The sequence below is a fragment of the Aquarana catesbeiana genome, linkage group LG10 (genome assembly GCF_042186555.1).
Source record: "Aquarana catesbeiana isolate 2022-GZ linkage group LG10, ASM4218655v1, whole genome shotgun sequence".
Classification (NCBI taxonomy): Eukaryota; Metazoa; Chordata; class Amphibia; order Anura; family Ranidae; genus Aquarana; species Aquarana catesbeiana.
The window spans coordinates 15682619-15703188 of record NC_133333.1 but is presented as its reverse complement, the minus strand read 5'-3'; the positions used below and the strand labels follow the sequence as shown (position 1 = coordinate 15703188).

Genomic DNA, 20570 nt, shown 5'->3' with positions numbered 1-20570 from the left:
TGGAGAAGTTGTCGAGTTGCCGGCCTGTAGTTTCTATGGATCTTTTGTAAAATAATATAGTACCTACTTTTCCAAATGACTGTACGTTTACTTACGGGAAGTTTTCAGATTTGTTTATTCGATGGCACAAACACTAAAGCTCTATTTGTCCCTTTAGGTTTGTTGTATTATGTACTTTGAAAGGATCCAATTTCAAAATGAAAGGAACCAGTTGCTGGATGAGCGCCTGCAACTGCTATCTGAACGAGAGGAGTTACAAAAGGAGAGGAACCAGATCATTGACAGGTGGAATAAACTGGTTGTGGTGCATATAAAATTGCAAGAAACAATCAAAAAAGCCGTTGAAGAAATGAAGAAGAATGATGAACCCTCTCACCTTGACAATTTTATCAAGTACTCGTCTCTTTTATACATGGTGGATCCATTGACTAAATTGTTTAAATAAAATTCGACCATTTGAACCTTTTTCTTCCCATTATTACACTCGTATATTTCCAGTCCTAAGCACACTTCAACAACATGGCTGACCAGCAGGTAGACACATGTGTTTTGTTACGAATTTCGGCCCAAAATTTGATATTCCAAGATCCGGATGTACAGTATATGAATCTCTGAATGAACATTGTAATGAATATCAACGAATCCGAAAATAAAAGCTATAGTGAAATTAACTAATGCATTTGTTTCATTCGGATGACGTCACATGATGCGATGGTAAGTTCTGGCCCATGGGGAAACTTATTCAATTTTCTAATTAGTATGATCATTCCGACTCAGATAATGAATAAATCCAAATTTTGCTCCATTCGTTAATTTTGGATGCACATGGCGCCAGTCAATATTGTCCCATCAGCTCATGCCATTTCTCTTGGTGGGTTGGATTGGAAGGGAAAATATTGAATCCTATTAGGGGGGATTTGCACTGACCACCAGTATAAGGGCAATTCTGCACTTACCACCAGTGTAAAGGGAAATGTACACTGATCACCAATGTAATGAAGAATTTACACTGACAACCAATATAAAGGGGGATTTCTACATTGGCCACCCATGTAAGGAGGGATTTACATTTACCATCAATTTAAAGGGGGCTTCTACGTGGACCACCAATGTAAGGGAGGATTCTAAATTGACCACAAATGCAAGTTTGAATTTTGTTACCGATTACCAATATAAAGAGGAGTTTCTACACTGACCATTAAAGTAACGAAGTTTTACACTGACCACTAATGTAATGGGGATTTACACTGATCACTAATGTATTGGAGATTTACACTGACCACTAATGTAATGGGGATTTACACTGACCACTCATGTAATGAGGATTTACACTGATCACTAATGTAATGGAGATTTACACTGATCATTAATGTAATGGAGATTTACACTGACAACTAATGTAATGGGGATTTACACTGACCACTCACGTAATGGGGATTTACACTGATCACTAATGTAATGGAGATTTACACTGACTACTAATGTAATGGGGATTTTCACTGATCACTAATGTAATGGAGATTTACACTGACCACTAATGTAGTGGGGATTTACACTGACCACTCATGTAATGAGGATTTACAATGATCACTAATGTAATGGAGATTTACACTGATCACTAATGTAATGGAGATTTACACTGACAATTAATGTAATGGAGATTTACACTGACCACTCATGTAATGGGGATTTACACTGACCACTAATGTAATGGAGATTTACACTGACCACTGATGTAATGGAGATTTACACTGACCACTAATGTAATGGGGATTTACACTGACCACTAATGTAATGGAGATTTACACTGACCACTGATGTAATGGAGATTTACACTGACCACTAATGTAATGGGGATTTACACTGATCAGTAATGTAATGGGGATTTACACTGATCACGAATTTAATAGGAGCATTCACAGTAACCACCAATGTAAGGAGGATTTACACTGACCACCAATGTAAGGAAGACCTGCACACTGGCCACTAGAGTGGATGAAAGGATTCTACACCAAACCTCAATGTAATGAGATGATTTACACTAACCACCAAGATAACTGAGACATTTAGCCTGCGTTCACATTTGTGTGTGTTGGGAACGCATGCAAAATTGCTTTCCTGACACTACAGAAATGCGCTGCCTCTTGGCAGATACACAGCAGTGCCATTAATTGTTAATGACACCCTTATGTATCGGCTGATATGTGCATATTTATATGCACCGAAATTCAGGGTGTTGTGGCACCATGTTATTTTAAAAAAGGGTTCCACCTCCAACTTGCTTACCTTTGCAGAACAGGCTGATGTTAGGCTTAATAGAGTCGTAAAGGCAGAAGGTTTTTATCTTAATGCATTCTATGCATTAAGATAAAAAAAACCTTCTGTGTGTAGCAGCAGATTCATTTGTAAAGGGGGTAGCTGCAGATTCATATGTAGAGGGGGACTCTGCAGATTCATATGTAAAGAGGGACTCTGCAGATTCATATGTAAAGGGGAACTCTGCAGATTCATTTGTAAAGGGGGACTCTGCAGATTCATATGTAAAGGGGAACTCTGCAGATTCATTTGTAAAAGGGGGACTCTGCAGATTCATATGTAAAGGGGGACTCTGCAGATTCATATGTAAAGGGGGACTCTGCAGATTCATTTGTAAAGGGGGACTCTGCATTTTCATATGTAAAGGGGGACTCTGCAGATTCATATGTAAAGGGGGACTCTGCAGATCCATGTGTAAAGGGGGACTCTGCAGATTCATATGTAAAGGGGGACTCTGCAGATACATATGTAAAGGAGGACTCTGCAGATTCATATGTAAAGGGGAACTCTGTAGATTCCTATGTAAAGGGAGACTCTGCAGATTCATATGTAAAGGGGCACTCTGTTTATTCTTATGTAAAGGGAAACTCTGCAGATTCATTTGTAAAGGGGGACTCTGCAGATTCATATGTAAAGGGGGACTCTGCAGATTCATATGTAAAGGGGGACTCTGCAGATTCATATGTAAAGGGGGACTCTGCAGATTCATATGTAAAGGAGGACTCTGCAGATTCATATGTAAAGGGGGACTCTGCAGATTCATATGTAAAAGGGGACTCTGCAGATTCTGATGTAAAGGAGGACACTTGTGATCAAATCCATATGATTAGAAATGTTTTTTAAACACAAAATATATGTATGGTGTGTACTACAAATAAAAAAATTGCAGTGCGCCGCTAAAGCATTGGGAGACACACTAGAGAATAACATGGCGGTCATTGAAATAATTTCTGTCACACCGTATTTGCGCAGCAGTCTTACAAGCTCACTTTTTTTGGAAAAAATACACTTTTTTGAATTAAAAAATAAGACAACAGTAAAGTTAGCCCAATTTTTTTTTTTATATTGTGAAAGATAATGTTACGCCGAGTAAATTGATACCCAACATGTCACGCTTCAAAATTGCACCCGCTCGTGGAATGGCGACAAACCTTTTTTTTTTTAAAACAATAGATTTTTATTGAAGGAATTTTCTTAACAATACAGATTGACATCGTCACGATAGTTATTGTAATCAACTTAGTTGCATTAGTTCCTAAGATTATTCTTATAGAGATACAGTAATGATAGTCTGTACCGGCCTACCCCTATTGGGTTCAAACTGTAGGCATAGATAGGCCACCAATTGCATTAATTAGTTGAATACAGAAAATTATACAGAAAACAGAAAAAATATATATAATTAAAATAACTGAACAAAACTTGCTACATAGATTAATAAAGTGGGTCCAGCATGATATACTACATCTGAGGTATGCATATATATGACTTCAGTGTACTTCAAACTTGTCAATAGATTATATATTACACTCTTTTACGTACCGTATTTATCGGCGTATAACACGCGCCGGCGTATAACAGGCACCCCAAGTTTAGGAGGGAAGTTTAAGGAAAAAGCTTACATTTTAAATGCCTATCAATGCAGCCTTGCACACTGTCCATCTACAGCCTTCCCTAGTGTCCATCTGAAGCCTTCCCCAGTGTCCATCTGAAGCCTTCCCCAGTGTCCATCTGAAGCCTTCCCCAGTGTCCATCTACAGCCTTCCCCAGTGTCCATCTACAGCCTTCCCCAGTGTCCATCTGAAGCTTTCCCCAGTGTCCATCTACAGCCTTCCCCATGTCCATCTGCAGCCTTACCCAGTGTCCATCTGCAGCCTTCCCTAGTGTCTATCTACGGCCTTACCCAGTGTCCATCTGAAGCCTTCCCCAGTGTCCATCTGAAGCCTTCCCCAGTGTCCATCTGAAGCCTTCCCCAGTGTCCATCTGCAGCCTTCCCCAGTGTCCATCTACAGCCTTACCCAGTGTCCATCTGCAGCCTTCCCCATTGTCTATCTACAGCCTTCCCCAGTGTCCATCTACAGCCTTCCCTAGTGTCCATCTGCAGCCTTCCCCAGTGTCCATCTGCAGCCTTCCCCAGTGTCCATCTGCAGCCTTACCCAGTGTTCATCTGCAGCCTTCCCCAGTGTCCATCTGCAGTCTTCCCCAATGTCCATCTACAGCCTTTCCCAGTGTCCTTCTGCAGCTTTTCCCAGTGTCCGTCTGCAGCTTTCCCCAGTGTCCATCTACAGCCTTCCCCAGTGTCCATCTGCAGCCTTCCCCAGTGTCCGTCTGCAGCCTTTCCCAGTGTCCATCTGCAGCCTTTCCCAGTGTCCTTCTGCAGCCTTCCCCAGTGTCCGTCTGCAGCTTTCCCCAGTGTCCATCTACAGCCTTCCCTAGTGTCCATCTGCAGCCTTCCTCAGTGTCCATCTGCAGCCTTCCCCAGTGTCCATCTGCAGCCTTCCCCAGTGTCCATTTGCAGCCTTCCCCAGTGTCCATCTGCAGCCTTCCCCAGTGTCCATCTGCAGCCTTCCTCAGTGTCTATTTGCAGCCTTCCCCAGTGTCCATCTTCAGCCTTCCCCAGTGTCCATCTACAGCCTTCCCCAGTGTCCATCTGCAGCCTTATCCAGTGTCCATCTGCAGCCTTCCCCAGTGTCTATCTACAGCCTTCCCCAGTGTCCATCTACAGCCTTCCCCAGTGTCCATCTGCAGCCTTCCCCAGTGTTCATCTTCAGCCTTCCCCAGTGTCCATCTGCAGCCTTCCCCAGTGTCCATCTGAAGCCTTCCCCAGTGTCCATCTGCAGCCTTACCCAGTGTTCATTTGCAGCCTTCCCCAGTATCCATCTGCAGTCTTCCCCAATGTCCATCTACAGCCTTTCCCAGTGTCCTTCTGCAGCCTTCCCCAGTGTCCATCTACAGCCTTCCCCAGTGTCCATCTACAGCCTTCCCCAGTGTCCATCTACAGCCTTCCCTAGTGTCCATCTGCAGCCTTCCCCAGTGTCTATCTACAGCCTTCCACAGTGTCCATCTGAAGCCTTCCCCAGTGTCCATCTACAGCCTTCCCTAGTGTCCATCTGCAGCCTTCCCCAGTGTCCATCTGCAGCCTTCCCCAGTGTCCATCTGCAGCCTTACCCAGTGTTCATCTGCAGCCTTCCCCAGTGTCCATCTGCAGTCTTCCCCAATGTCCATCTACAGCCTTTCCCAGTGTCCTTCTGCAGCTTTTCCCAGTGTCCGTCTGCAGCTTTCCCCAGTGTCCATCTACAGCCTTCCCCAGTGTCCATCTGCAGCCTTCCCCAGTGTCCGTCTGCAGCCTTTCCCAGTGTCCATCTGCAGCCTTTCCCAGTGTCCTTCTGCAGCCTTCCCCAGTGTCCGTCTGCAGCTTTCCCCAGTGTCCATCTACAGCCTTCCCTAGTGTCCATCTGCAGCCTTCCTCAGTGTCCATCTGCAGCCTTCCCCAGTGTCCATCTGCAGCCTTCCCCAGTGTCCATTTGCAGCCTTCCCCAGTGTCCATCTGCAGCCTTCCCCAGTGTCCATCTGCAGCCTTCCTCAGTGTCTATTTGCAGCCTTCCCCAGTGTCCATCTTCAGCCTTCCCCAGTGTCCATCTACAGCCTTCCCCAGTGTCCATCTGCAGCCTTATCCAGTGTCCATCTGCAGCCTTCCCCAGTGTCTATCTACAGCCTTCCCCAGTGTCCATCTACAGCCTTCCCCAGTGTCCATCTGCAGCCTTCCCCAGTGTTCATCTTCAGCCTTCCCCAGTGTCCATCTGCAGCCTTCCCCAGTGTCCATCTGAAGCCTTCCCCAGTGTCCATCTGCAGCCTTACCCAGTGTTCATTTGCAGCCTTCCCCAGTATCCATCTGCAGTCTTCCCCAATGTCCATCTACAGCCTTTCCCAGTGTCCTTCTGCAGCCTTCCCCAGTGTCCATCTACAGCCTTCCCCAGTGTCCATCTACAGCCTTCCCCAGTGTCCATCTACAGCCTTCCCTAGTGTCCATCTGCAGCCTTCCCCAGTGTCTATCTACAGCCTTCCACAGTGTCCATCTGCAGCCTTCCCCAGTGTCCATCTGCAGCCTTCCCCAGTGTTCATCTGCAGCCTTCCCCAGTGTCCATCTGCAGTCTTCCCCAATGTCCATCTACAGCCTTTCCCAGTGTCCTTCTGCAGCCTTCCCCAGTGTCCATCTACAGCCTTCCCCAGTGTCCATCTACAGCCTTCCCTAGTGTCCATCTGCAGCCTTACCCAGTGTCTATCTACAGCCTTCCCCAGTGTCCATCTGCAGCCTTCCCCAGTGTCCATCTGCAGCCTTCCCCAGTGTCCATCTACAGCCTTCCCCAGTGTCCATCTGCAGCCTTCCCCAGTGTCCATCTGCAGCCTTTCCCAGTGTCCTTCTGCAGCCTTCCCCAGTGTCCATCTACAGCCTTCCCCAGTGTCCATCTACAGCCTTCCCCAGTGTCCATCTACAGCCTTCCCTAGTGTCCATCTGCAGCCTTCCCCAGTGTCTATCTACAGCCTTCCACAGTGTCCATCTGAAGCCTTCCCCAGTGTCCATCTGCAGTCTTCCCCAATGTCCATCTACAGCCTTTCCCAGTGTCCTTCTGCAGCCTTCCCCAGTGTCCATCTACAGCCTTCCCCAGTGTCCATCTACAGCCTTCCCTAGTGTCCATCTGCAGCCTTACCCAGTGTCTATCTACAGCCTTCCCCAGTGTCCATCTGCAGTCTTCCCCAATGTCCATCTACAGCCTTTCCCAGTGTCCTTCTGCAGCCTTCCCCAGTGTCCATCTACAGCCTTCCCCAGTGTCCATCTACAGCCTTCCCTAGTGTCCATCTGCAGCCTTACCCAGTGTCTATCTACAGCCTTCCCCAGTGTCCATCTGCAGCCTTCCCCAGTGTCCATCTGCAGCCTTCCCCAGTGTCCATCTACAGCCTTCCCCAGTGTCCATCTGCAGCCTTCCCCAATGTCCATCTACAGCCTTTCCCAGTGTCCTTCTGCAGCCTTCCCCAGTGTCCATCTACAGCCTTCCCCAGTGTCCATCTACAGCCTTCCCCAGTGTCCATCTACAGCCTTCCCTAGTGTCCATCTGCAGCCTTCCCCAGTGTCTATCTACAGCCTTCCACAGTGTCCATCTGAAGCCTTCCCCAGTGTCCATCTGCAGCATTATCCAGTGTCCATCTGCAGCCTTCCCCAGTGTCTATCTACAGCCTTCCCCAGTGTCCATCTACAGCCTTCCCCAGTGTCCATCTGCAGCCTTCCCCAGTGTCCATCTGCAGCCTTCCCCAGTGTTCATCTGCAGCCTTCCCCAGTGTCCATCTGCAGTCTTCCCCAATGTCCATCTACAGCCTTTCCCAGTGTCCTTCTGCAGCCTTCCCCAGTGTCCATCTGAAGCTTTCCCCAGTGTCCATCTACAGCCTTCCCCATGTCCATCTGCAGCCTTACCCAGTGTCCATCTGCAGCCTTCCCTAGTGTCTATCTACGGCCTTACCCAGTGTCCATCTGAAGCCTTCCCCAGTGTCCATCTGAAGCCTTCCCCAGTGTCCATCTGAAGCCTTCCCCAGTGTCCATCTGCAGCCTTCCCCAGTGTCCATCTACAGCCTTACCCAGTGTCCATCTGCAGCCTTCCCCATTGTCTATCTACAGCCTTCCCCAGTGTCCATCTACAGCCTTCCCTAGTGTCCATCTGCAGCCTTCCCCAGTGTCCATCTGCAGCCTTCCCCAGTGTCCATCTGCAGCCTTACCCAGTGTTCATCTGCAGCCTTCCCCAGTGTCCATCTGCAGTCTTCCCCAATGTCCATCTACAGCCTTTCCCAGTGTCCTTCTGCAGCTTTTCCCAGTGTCCGTCTGCAGCTTTCCCCAGTGTCCATCTACAGCCTTCCCCAGTGTCCATCTGCAGCCTTCCCCAGTGTCCGTCTGCAGCCTTTCCCAGTGTCCATCTGCAGCCTTTCCCAGTGTCCTTCTGCAGCCTTCCCCAGTGTCCGTCTGCAGCTTTCCCCAGTGTCCATCTACAGCCTTCCCTAGTGTCCATCTGCAGCCTTCCTCAGTGTCCATCTGCAGCCTTCCCCAGTGTCCATCTGCAGCCTTCCCCAGTGTCCATTTGCAGCCTTCCCCAGTGTCCATCTGCAGCCTTCCCCAGTGTCCATCTGCAGCCTTCCTCAGTGTCTATTTGCAGCCTTCCCCAGTGTCCATCTTCAGCCTTCCCCAGTGTCCATCTACAGCCTTCCCCAGTGTCCATCTGCAGCCTTATCCAGTGTCCATCTGCAGCCTTCCCCAGTGTCTATCTACAGCCTTCCCCAGTGTCCATCTACAGCCTTCCCCAGTGTCCATCTGCAGCCTTCCCCAGTGTTCATCTTCAGCCTTCCCCAGTGTCCATCTGCAGCCTTCCCCAGTGTCCATCTGAAGCCTTCCCCAGTGTCCATCTGCAGCCTTACCCAGTGTTCATTTGCAGCCTTCCCCAGTATCCATCTGCAGTCTTCCCCAATGTCCATCTACAGCCTTTCCCAGTGTCCTTCTGCAGCCTTCCCCAGTGTCCATCTACAGCCTTCCCCAGTGTCCATCTACAGCCTTCCCCAGTGTCCATCTACAGCCTTCCCTAGTGTCCATCTGCAGCCTTCCCCAGTGTCTATCTACAGCCTTCCACAGTGTCCATCTGAAGCCTTCCCCAGTGTCCATCTACAGCCTTCCCTAGTGTCCATCTGCAGCCTTCCCCAGTGTCCATCTGCAGCCTTCCCCAGTGTCCATCTGCAGCCTTACCCAGTGTTCATCTGCAGCCTTCCCCAGTGTCCATCTGCAGTCTTCCCCAATGTCCATCTACAGCCTTTCCCAGTGTCCTTCTGCAGCTTTTCCCAGTGTCCGTCTGCAGCTTTCCCCAGTGTCCATCTACAGCCTTCCCCAGTGTCCATCTGCAGCCTTCCCCAGTGTCCGTCTGCAGCCTTTCCCAGTGTCCATCTGCAGCCTTTCCCAGTGTCCTTCTGCAGCCTTCCCCAGTGTCCGTCTGCAGCTTTCCCCAGTGTCCATCTACAGCCTTCCCTAGTGTCCATCTGCAGCCTTCCTCAGTGTCCATCTGCAGCCTTCCCCAGTGTCCATCTGCAGCCTTCCCCAGTGTCCATTTGCAGCCTTCCCCAGTGTCCATCTGCAGCCTTCCCCAGTGTCCATCTGCAGCCTTCCTCAGTGTCTATTTGCAGCCTTCCCCAGTGTCCATCTTCAGCCTTCCCCAGTGTCCATCTACAGCCTTCCCCAGTGTCCATCTGCAGCCTTATCCAGTGTCCATCTGCAGCCTTCCCCAGTGTCTATCTACAGCCTTCCCCAGTGTCCATCTACAGCCTTCCCCAGTGTCCATCTGCAGCCTTCCCCAGTGTTCATCTTCAGCCTTCCCCAGTGTCCATCTGCAGCCTTCCCCAGTGTCCATCTGAAGCCTTCCCCAGTGTCCATCTGCAGCCTTACCCAGTGTTCATTTGCAGCCTTCCCCAGTATCCATCTGCAGTCTTCCCCAATGTCCATCTACAGCCTTTCCCAGTGTCCTTCTGCAGCCTTCCCCAGTGTCCATCTACAGCCTTCCCCAGTGTCCATCTACAGCCTTCCCCAGTGTCCATCTACAGCCTTCCCTAGTGTCCATCTGCAGCCTTCCCCAGTGTCTATCTACAGCCTTCCACAGTGTCCATCTGAAGCCTTCCCCAGTGTCCATCTGCAGCATTATCCAGTGTCCATCTGCAGCCTTCCCCAGTGTCTATCTACAGCCTTCCCCAGTGTCCATCTACAGCCTTCCCCAGTGTCCATCTGCAGCCTTCCCCAGTGTCCATCTGCAGCCTTCCCCAGTGTCCATCTGAAGCCTTCCCCAGTGTCCATCTGCAGCCTTACCCAGTGTTCATCTGCAGCCTTCCCCAGTGTCCATCTGCAGTCTTCCCCAATGTCCATCTACAGCCTTTCCCAGTGTCCTTCTGCAGCCTTCCCCAGTGTCCATCTACAGCCTTCCCCAGTGTCCATCTACAGCCTTCCCTAGTGTCCATCTGCAGCCTTACCCAGTGTCTATCTACAGCCTTCCCCAGTGTCCATCTGCAGCCTTCCCCAGTGTCCATCTGCAGCCTTCCCCAGTGTCCATCTACAGCCTTCCCCAGTGTCCATCTGCAGCCTTCCCCAGTGTCCATCTGCAGCCTTTCCCAGTGTCCTTCTGCAGCCTTCCCCAGTGTCCATCTACAGCCTTCCCCAGTGTCCATCTACAGCCTTCCCCAGTGTCCATCTACAGCCTTCCCTAGTGTCCATCTGCAGCCTTCCCCAGTGTCTATCTACAGCCTTCCACAGTGTCCATCTGAAGCCTTCCCCAGTGTCCATCTGCAGCATTATCCAGTGTCCATCTGCAGCCTTCCCCAGTGTCTATCTACAGCCTTCCCCAGTGTCCATCTACAGCCTTCCCCAGTGTCCATCTGCAGCCTTCCCCAGTGTCCATCTGCAGCCTTCCCCAGTGTCCATCTGAAGCCTTCCCCAGTGTCCATCTGCAGCCTTACCCAGTGTTCATCTGCAGCCTTCCCCAGTGTCCATCTGCAGCCTTACCCAGTGTCCATCTACAGCCTTCCCTAGTGTCCATCTGCAGCCTTACCCAGTGTCTATCTACAGCCTTCCCCAGTGTCCATCTGCAGCCTTCCCCAGTGTCCATCTGCAGCCTTCCCCAGTGTCCATCTACAGCCTTCCCCAGTGTCCATCTGCAGCCTTCCCCAGTGTCCATCTGCAGCCTTCCCCAGTGTCCATTTGCAGCCTTCCCCAGTGTCCATCTGCAGCCTTCCCCAGTGTCCATCTACAGCCTTCCTCAGTGTCCATTTGCAGCCTTCCCTAATGTCCATCTGCAGCCTTCCCCAGTGTCCATCTGCAGCCTTCCCCAGTGTCCATTTGCAGCTGTCCCCAGTGTCCATTTGCAGCCGTCCCCAGTGTCCATCTGCAGCCTTCCCCAGTGTCCATCTGCAGTCTTCCCCAATGTCCATCTACAGCCTTTCCCAGTGTCCTTCTGCAGCCTTCCCCAGTGTCCATCTACAGCCTTCCCCAGTGTCCATCTACAGCCTTCCCTAGTGTCCATCTGCAGCCTTACCCAGTGTCTCTCTACAGCCTTCCCCAGTGTCCATCTGAAGCCTTCCCCAGTGTCCATCTGCAGCCTTATCCAGTGTCCATCTGCAGCCTTCCCCAGTGTCCATCTACAGCCTTTCCCAGTGTCCATCTACAGCCTTCCCTAGTGTCCATCTGCAGCCTTACCCAGTGTCTCTCTACAGCCTTCCCCAGTGTCCATCTGAAGCCTTCCCCAGTGTCCATCTGCAGCCTTATCCAGTGTCCATCTACAGCCTTCCCCAGTGTCCATCTGCAGCCTTCCCCAGTTTTCATCTACAATCTTCCCCAGTGTCCATCTGCAGCCTTATCCAGTGTCCATCTGCAGCCTTCCCCAGTGTCTATCTACAGCCTTCCCCAGTGTCCATCTGCAGTCTTCCCCAATGTCCATCTACAGCCTTTCCCAGTGTCCTTCTGCAGCCTTTCCCAGTGTCCATCTACAGCCTTCCCCAGTGTCCATCTGCAGCCTTCCCCAGTGTCCATCTGCAGCCTTCCCCAGTGTCCATCTACAGCCTTCCTCAGTGTCCATCTGCAGCCTTCCCCAGTGTCCATCTGCAGCCTTGCCCAAAATTGTAGCATGATGAGTTTTTAAATTTAGCACCGCCGAGATACAAAGATGTCGTGTGTATTCGGCTCCTCTCGGCTCCTCCCCACTGTCTCTGAAGGCAAGAGAAGTGCCGCCGACATAGACCGAGCCGACTGTACTGTGTACTCCGCTACTCAGCTCCGCTCACAGTCATGCCCCGTCCCGCCCCCTGGCCCGGCTCCTTTGATGGACACAACACCGGTCCAATGGCGGGACATAAAGGCTAGTAGGCGGGATTGGGCGTGACTGCGAGTGGAGCCGAGTAGCGGAGTACACAATACACTCGGCTCGGCTCGGTCTATGTTGGCGGCGCTCCTCTTGCCCTCACAGACAGCGGGGATCGGTATATAACACGCACCCATGATTTTTCCCCTGATTGTATCTGATGTTAGGTATCTGCTTACCCGGTGTAACATCACCTTTCATAGTTTACCAAACAATCGGGTGTTATATTGTGTTTTTGTGCATTCAAATTCATTAAAGCGTGTTTAAAAGAAAAAAAAAAAAAAACGCATTTGAAAACTGCTGCGCAAATACCGTGTGACATAACAAGTTGTCACACCCACCATTTTATTCTCTAGGGCCTCTGCTAAAATATATATATATATATAATGTTTGGGGGTTCTAAGTAATTTTCTAGCAAAAAAAAAAGAAAAAAAAAAAAAAAAGAAGATTTTTACATTTGTGTGAGTAGTGTCAGGATAGTGCTCAGGGGAGCAAGTGGTTAAGGCCGTGTCACGAGAAGTTTTCTTTGTCAAGTTTGAGAATGGAAACAGAAAGTTATAGACTGTACACTGTATACACGAGGACTTGCAGAGAGAAGAAGCCTGCGCGAGGAGGTAAGAAAATGCATTATTTAAAAAATGTCGATTTGGGGGTTATTATCTTTTTTTTAATGTTAATATTCCCCATTGCAAGTCACACAAGACAGGAGGGTTTCCCCATACACACCGGGCATACAGACACAACCAGGAGATGTCTTTATTGGGGACTTCATTCAGGATATCAGTGCTGCAAGATTGCTAACCACTCATTCATATGCGAGGCACTTCAGCAACTGGGGCATGGCTTTTTTTTTTTAAGGGGGTGGTTGGGGAGGCAGCAGCAAAAAACCCCAGCCAAGCATGCCCATGTGACCGAGCCCAGGCCAGTGCGGCTCACCGCACATCACTGCTTGCCTCCATAAAGCAGCACAGCTGAGGAACATAGACTTTAACCCTTTCACCGCCAGAGCTATTTTTGAAATTTTTTTTTTTTCTTTGCGCACTTTTTGGGCCTGAAGATTAGTTTAAAAACCCCAAACAGTATATATTTTTTCTGAATGCAGAGGCCCTGGAGAAGAAAATGGTGGGAGCTGTAATTTTTTTTTAGGCCACATGAGATTAATGGACATACATATACCGTATATACTCGAGTATAAGCCGAGTTTTTCAGCACATTTTTTTTTGTGCTGAAAATGCCCCCCTCGGCTTATACTGGAGTCAAGCACTTTTCTGCAGCAGAGAATGACATTTTCCGAACCGACTTTGGGGCCCCATATCATGGGGGCCACTTGGTGCTAGGAACCCCAAATTTGGTGTGCAAACCCAGTGGAGCTAGCACTACAACATATCCAAAGCTGGGGTTCCTAGCACCAAGTGGCCCTGAGATAAGGGGCCCCAAAATCGGTTCGGAAAATGTCTCTCTCTGCTGCAGAAAAGTGCTTGACATTTTCCGAACCGACTTTGGGGCCCCACTGGGTTTGCGCACGAAATTTGGGGGTCCTAGCACCAAGTGGCCCCGAGATACGGGGCCCCAAAGTCGGTCAACTGTGACCATCTGCAGCAATGTCATTTCGGGACCCTTTGGGTCCAGATACCCCAAATTTTGGCTGCAGCTAGGGTGCATCGAGGAACCCTTAACCACCGAGTTTGAAGTTCAGGGGACCTATGGCTGCAAATGAGCACAGTGAGGCTGCAAATGGGCACAGTGAGGCTGCAAATGGGCACAGTGAGGCTGCAAGTGGGCATTGTTAACCCTCTTTTCCACTTACAGTAGCTGCGCATTTCTCACCCTAGGCTTATACTCGAGTCAATAAGTTTTCCCAGTTTTTTGTGGTAAAATTAGGTGCCTCGGCTTATATTCGGGTCGGCTTATACTCGAGTATATACAGTATGTAGTGTATGGTAGGTGAGGTTGAAAAAAGACACAAGTCCATCAAGTCCAACCTATGTGTTTTAATTTCCATAAAAAAATGCACTAAATTTTAATTTAGTGCACTACATATAATATATTACCCTTTTTTTTTTTTTTTTTTTTTTTTTTTAGTAAACTATATAAAATGAGGCTGCGTTGAGTAAATAGCAAACATGCAAACGGCAACAAACTTTGCTATCCAATATTGTCCATAAGGCACACTTTAAAGCGGAGGTCCACCCTAAAAAAAAAAAACAAAAAAAAAAAAAAACATTAAAATGCTCCTTTAAATACATTAAAAAACATTTGAAAAAAAAAAAAGTTTACTTACAAGAAATGCCTGTTGCTAGGCAGATCGTCCTAATCTGCCACTTCCTCTTTCCGCGGTGATCTTCAGTCTTCTCCTCCTCGCGTTGTTTTCTGGGAAATTTGGGGGCGGTGTCTTCTGGGACCTGTGTGCGTCACAGAAGATAGCCGCCCATTCACAAATCGCCCGGGAGACTCGCGCATTCGCAGTAGGAAAACAGCTTTTAAAAAAATGTTTCTTTTTAATTAATTTTTTTTTTTTTTTTTTTAAATTTAATTTTTTTTTTTTTTTTTTTTTTTTACGGCTGGAACACCCCTTTAAAAGCAGCCTTTACAGGTCATCTGTTTGGAGTTAACCGTAAATGGCGATCCTAGAATTATGGCTCCCAATCTGGTGTGTGAAGCTATTCAGGCACCCGCAATGAATGCATTCACATTCGTATCTGTGTGTTCATTTTTTTTTTTTTAACTTTTTTTTTTTTTTTACTTAACTACACTATATTACCAAAAGTATTGGGACACCTGCCTTTACATGCACATGAACTTTAACCACTTGCCGACCTGCTCACGCCAATATACGTTGGCAAAGTGGCGCGGGTGCACAAAATCACTTACCTGTACGTCGCTGCGCCATCGCCGGCTAATAGGGGCCTGTGTGCTCGCGGGTCCCGTGGACTCGATGTCCGCCTGTGGCCCGCGATCGTGGCATGGAGAGGCAGAATGGGGAGATGCCTATGTAAACAAGGCATTTCCCTGTTCTGCCTAGCAACATGACAGAGATCTACTGCTCCCGGTGATCTCTGTCATGTTCTAGTGAGCCCATCCCCACCTACAGTTAGAACACACCCAGAGAAAACACTTAACCCCTTGATCGCCCCCTAGTGTAACCCCTGCCCTGCCAATGACATTTACAGAGTAATCAATGAATTTTTATAGCACTGATCACTGAATGAATGACAATGGTCCCAAAATAGTGTCAAAAGTATCCAATCTGTCCGCAGCAATGTCGCAGTCACGATAAAAATCGCAGATCGCCGCCATTACTAATGAAAAAAAAAATACTAATAAATACTAATAAAAATGTCTTAAATCTATCCCATAGTTTGTAGACGCTATACATTTTGTGCAAACCAATTAATATACGCTTATTGTGATTTTTTTTTACCAAACATATGTAGAAAAATACATATCGGCCTAAACTGAGGAAGAATTTTTTCTTTTTTTTTTATATATTTTTTGGGGATATTTATTATAGCAAAAAGTAAAAAAATATTGCTTTTTTTTTCAAAATGTTCGCTCTTTTTTTGTTTATAGTGCAAGAAATAAAAAGACATCAATTTTGTTAGGGTACAACGTCGCACGACCGCGCAATTGTCAGTTAAAGCGATGCAGTCCTGTATCGCAAAAAAGGGCTTGGTCAGGAAGGGGGTAATGGCATCCCAGTCTTAGTCCGTAGGGTTCAATATTGAGTTGGCTCCACCCTACGCCAGCTATACCAGCTTCAACTCTTCTGGGAAGACTGTCCACAAGGTTTAGGAGTGTGTCTATGGGAATGTTTGACCATTCTTCCAGAAGAGCATTTGTGAGGTCAGGCACTGATGTTGGACGAGAAAGCCTGGCTCGCAGTCTCCGCTCTAATTCATCCCAAAGGTGTTCTATAGGGTTGAGGTCAGGACTCTGTGCAGGCCAGTCAAGTTCCTCCACCCCAAATTCGCTCATCCATGTCTTTATGGACCTTTAGCAGCACCTGAGCCTGGGGCAATGCACAAACTGCCTTGATAAAATAAACATGAAAAGCTCCCCTACACATCAGAGTCCCCCAGGCCTAGAGTCCTTTTATCACACCAAAGGGCCCCCAATCACACAATGCCCCAATCACTCATCCCCAATCACAGAATTTCCCCAATCACACAGTCCTCTCATCACTGAGTCCCCCCCCCCCCATCACCCTACCCCCGATCACAGAATCCCCCCAGCCACACATCTTCCCATCACACAGTCCTCCCATTACAGAGCATTCCAACCACACAGTACATCAAACACAGAGCCCCCCAATCACATAGTCCCCTCATCACAAAGCCCCCCCTAATCACACATTCCCCCCATAACACAGTCCTCCCTCACAGTCTCCCAATCACACTGTACCTACAGTGCCTTGCAAAAGTATTCACCCCCTTGGCTTATTACCTATTTTGTTACATTACAGCCTTTAGTTCAATGTTTATTTAATCTGAATTATATGTGATGGATCAGAACACAATAGTCTAAGTTGGTGAAGTAAAATTAGAAAAATATATACATAAAACTATTTTTCAGAAATAAAAAAATGATAATTGGCATGTGTGTATGTATTCACCCCCTTGGTTTCGAAGCCCATAAAAAGCTCTGGTGCAACCAATTACCTTCAGAAGTCACATAATTAGTGAAATGATGTCCACCTGTGTGCAATCTAAGTGTCACATGATTTGTCATTACATAGACACACCCTTTTTGTAAGGCCCCAGAGGCTGCAACACCTAAGCAAGAGGCACCACTAACCAAACACTGCCAGGAAGACCAAGGAACTCTCCAAACAAGTAAGGGACAATGTTGTTGAGAAGTAGAAGTCAGGGTTAGGTTATAAAAAAAACATCCAAATCTTTGATGACCCCTAGGAGCACCATCAAATCTATCATAACAAGGGCTTTTTTTCAGTGGGAACGTGGGGGAACGCAGTTCCGGCACTTTCAGCACTGAATGTATGTAATGGTAAGGGGTGCTGGGGTGTGCTAAAGGGTCTATTAATCCTCGCTGCTGGAGGGATCATTTATCCCAGCTGGAGGGAAGCTATTTTTGCAGGGGGGGGGGTCTATTGTTGCTTGGGAGGTCTGATATTGCTGGTGGGCAACCTACTGTTGATGGGGTGGGTCTTATATTGCTGAGGGGTCAGTTGTTGCTGAGAGAGATCTACTGTTGAGGGAGGGATTTATTGTTGCTGGCTGCTGGAGAATCTATTGGTGCTGGCTGTGGGGAGATCTGTTGTTGCTGCCAGGAGTCTATTGGTGATGGGGGAAAACTTTTGTTGCAGGTGGTCCATACCTCCCAACTTTTTGAGATGGGAATGAGGGACACCTTTCAGCAAAAGTATTCAGGCATAGGACACACCCCTTGCCACACCCCCTTTAAGGAGAATCGTAAAAAAAAAAACAAGATTGGTTAAACCCACAAGTGCTTATTTTACCACTACTATTCCTTTATATTGGTTTTGGAATTTACAAATGCAGCAATTTAGAAATCAGATGAAAGGTTTAGTGCTGGAAAACAATTTTTGATAGATAAAAAGTGCATTTTATTATCAACTCTAAAGATCAGACCAAAATGAGGGACAAATGAGGAGTAATGAGGGACAGTCCCTCAAAATCAGGGACAGTTGGGAGCTATGGGTGGTCTTCTGTTGTTAGGGGGATCCATTGTTGCTGGCGGGGGGCTATATTGTTACTGACTGCAGGGGATCTATTTTACTGCTTTTCTTGTTATCATTACCATATTCCAAACAAATCATTTAGCACCACAAAATGATACTTTGTTCTGTACTCTTTAAAAGGGCAGTACTGGGAGGTGGGTAGGGGCGGAGAAAAGGGGTGACTCAGAAAAGGGGAGTTCCTGCATCTATTCCCTGAGAAAAAAAGCCCTGATCATAACCAAATGGAAAGAACAAGGCACAACAGAAAACCTGCCAAGAGACATCCGCACACCAAAACTCACGGACCGGGCAAGGAGGGCATTAATCAGAGAGGCAGCACAGAGACCTAAGGTAACCCTGGAGGAGCTGCAGAGTTCCACAGCAGAGACTGGAGTATCTGTACATAGGACCACAATAAGCCGTACGCTCCACAGAGTTGGGCTTTATGGCAGAGTGTCCAGAAGAAAGACATTACTTTTAGCAAAAAACAAAAAGGCACGTTTTGAGTTTGCAAAAAGGCATGTGGTCTGATGAGACTAAAATTTAACTTTTTGGCCATCAAAGAAAATGCTATGTCTGGCGCAAACCCAACACATCACATCACCCAAAAAACACCATTCCCACAGTGAAACATGGTGGTGGCAGCATCATGCTGTGGGGATGTTTTTCAGCAGTCGGGACTGGGAAACTGGTCAGGGTTGAGGGAAAGATGGATGGTGCTAAATACAGGGATATTCTTGAGCAAACCCTGTACCACTCTGTGTGTGATTTGAGGCTAGGACGGAGGTTCACCTTCCAGCAGGACAATGACCCCAAACACACTGCTAAAGCAACACTTGAGTTGTTTAAGGGGGAACATGTAAATGTGTTGGAATGGCCTAGTCAAACCCCAGACCTCAATCCAATAAAAAATCTGTGGTCAGACTTAAAGATTGTTGTTCACAATGCAAACCATCCAACTTGAAGGAGCTGGAGCAGTTTTGCAAGGAAGAATGGGCAAAAATCCCAGTGGTAAGATGTGGCAAGCTCATAGAGACTAATCCAAAGCGACTTGGAGCTGTGATAGCTGCAAAAGGTGGTTCTACAAAGTATTGACTTTAGGGGGGTGAATAGTTATGCACTTTTTATGTTATTTTGTCCTATTTTATGTTTGCTTCACAATAAAAAAAACACCTTCTGAAAGGTATTGTACAGCTTGAAGACCACCCTTGTTTATGCAGGCAGACCACCAAGACCCTCGGATCCGGGAGAGACCACATGAGACACGGGAAACAAGCTGGAGTGTGTTCATAAGATCTCTGATTGGGTAGTACCGATATATATATACCATTAAAAATACATGTCTAACAAAACTTTTTAAGCTGATGTATGGTAAAACACACACACAGGAAAAGTTCACTTATACTGTATGTAAAATGGAAGAGAATCTAAGATGGAGTTGTTTATACATTCTATTACACCTTCAAAGTTGTGGTCATGTTCTGTAAATTAAATGATGCAAATCCTCAAACAATCCATGTTAATTCCAGGTTGTGAGGCAACAAAACACGAAAAATGCCAAGGGGGGTGAATACTTTTGCAAGGCACTGTATATCACAGTGCCCCCAATCACCCTGTCGCCCCATCACATAGCCCCCCCAATGACACAATACCTCAATCACTGAGCCCCCCAATCACACAATACCTCAATCACAGAGCCCCCCAATCACACAGTACCCCCATCATAGAGCCTCCAATCACACAGTACCTCAATCACAGAGCCCCCCAATCACACAGTACCTCAATCACAGAGCCCCCCAATCATGCAGTACCCCCATCACAGAGCCCCCAATAATATAGTCTAGCAATCACAGAGCCCCCCAATCACACAGTTCCATCTGGAGGAGGCGGACTTCTGTCCTCTCCTGAATCCTGGGAGCAGGCCTGCATACCGCCTACCTTGGAACAATGGCATTGGTTGCTATAGTGTGGGTAGGCCGCCCGCCAACACCACAGCAACAAAGGATGTCGTACATCATGGACCTAGAACAACATTGGTTGCTATGGTGCCTGAGGCTGGCCCGTCCACACTCAGACAACTCATGGTGCTTATTCAGAGGAAACTGGGTTCCCTGCTCATTGTATTCCGGGGGAGCCCTAATGGGACTCCAGGATGACCTGCCACCCTGTTTGAGAGACACTGGCAGCTTGAAATGGTTTAAAATATCTTCCAATATGCAATTAGGAGGCTGAGGGACAGTGTTTTCTTAAGTGAATTAACATACACTGTATCACCCAAGCCTTGCGATCGTTAAACCTTTTTTTTTTTAGGAGAGGCAGTGTGCACAACACAAACGAAGATCTGCTAGAACAGTACACACAGGGTTAATTATGGTCTTCAAGTGAACCCAACAACACAAATGTAATGTATTGTGGATTACCACTCATTAGATACGATGGCTGCATTCCTTTTCATTTCAAGTTTTTTTTTCTCTTTTCAAGTTTTTTTATTTTCACCTGGTGATCCTGCCAGTAACACACTTTCTGTCATAGTGTGACAACGCTCACTTACTGTACTGTATCTAAGGAGGAACAGCACTGCCACCCATGGCTACTCCCTATTATTTGGAACACCGCCTCACAGAAACTGGGGT

General features: G+C 47.5%; 1 protein-coding gene across 6 annotated transcripts in view; it reads left to right on the top strand.

The window, feature by feature from the left end:
• Window positions 1-20570, top strand: part of LOC141110378 (uncharacterized) — a 38280-nt gene that overhangs the window by 9196 nt on the left and 8514 nt on the right. For 3 of the 6 annotated variants that reach the window (XM_073601695.1, XM_073601694.1, XM_073601691.1), the window contains exon 1: window positions 12749-12853. The exons of 1 other annotated variant lie outside the window; for it this stretch is intronic. Coding sequence is in view for 1 of the 5 variants with exons in the window: in XM_073601696.1 (XP_073457797.1) it covers window positions 158-445 (288 nt within the window). In the remaining 4 variants the exon portion in view is untranslated. Of the gene's footprint in view, window positions 1-157; window positions 634-12748; window positions 12854-19157; window positions 19244-20570 lie in introns of those variants that run through there. 2 more of the 6 variants (XM_073601692.1, XM_073601696.1) reach the window with 2 other exon arrangements.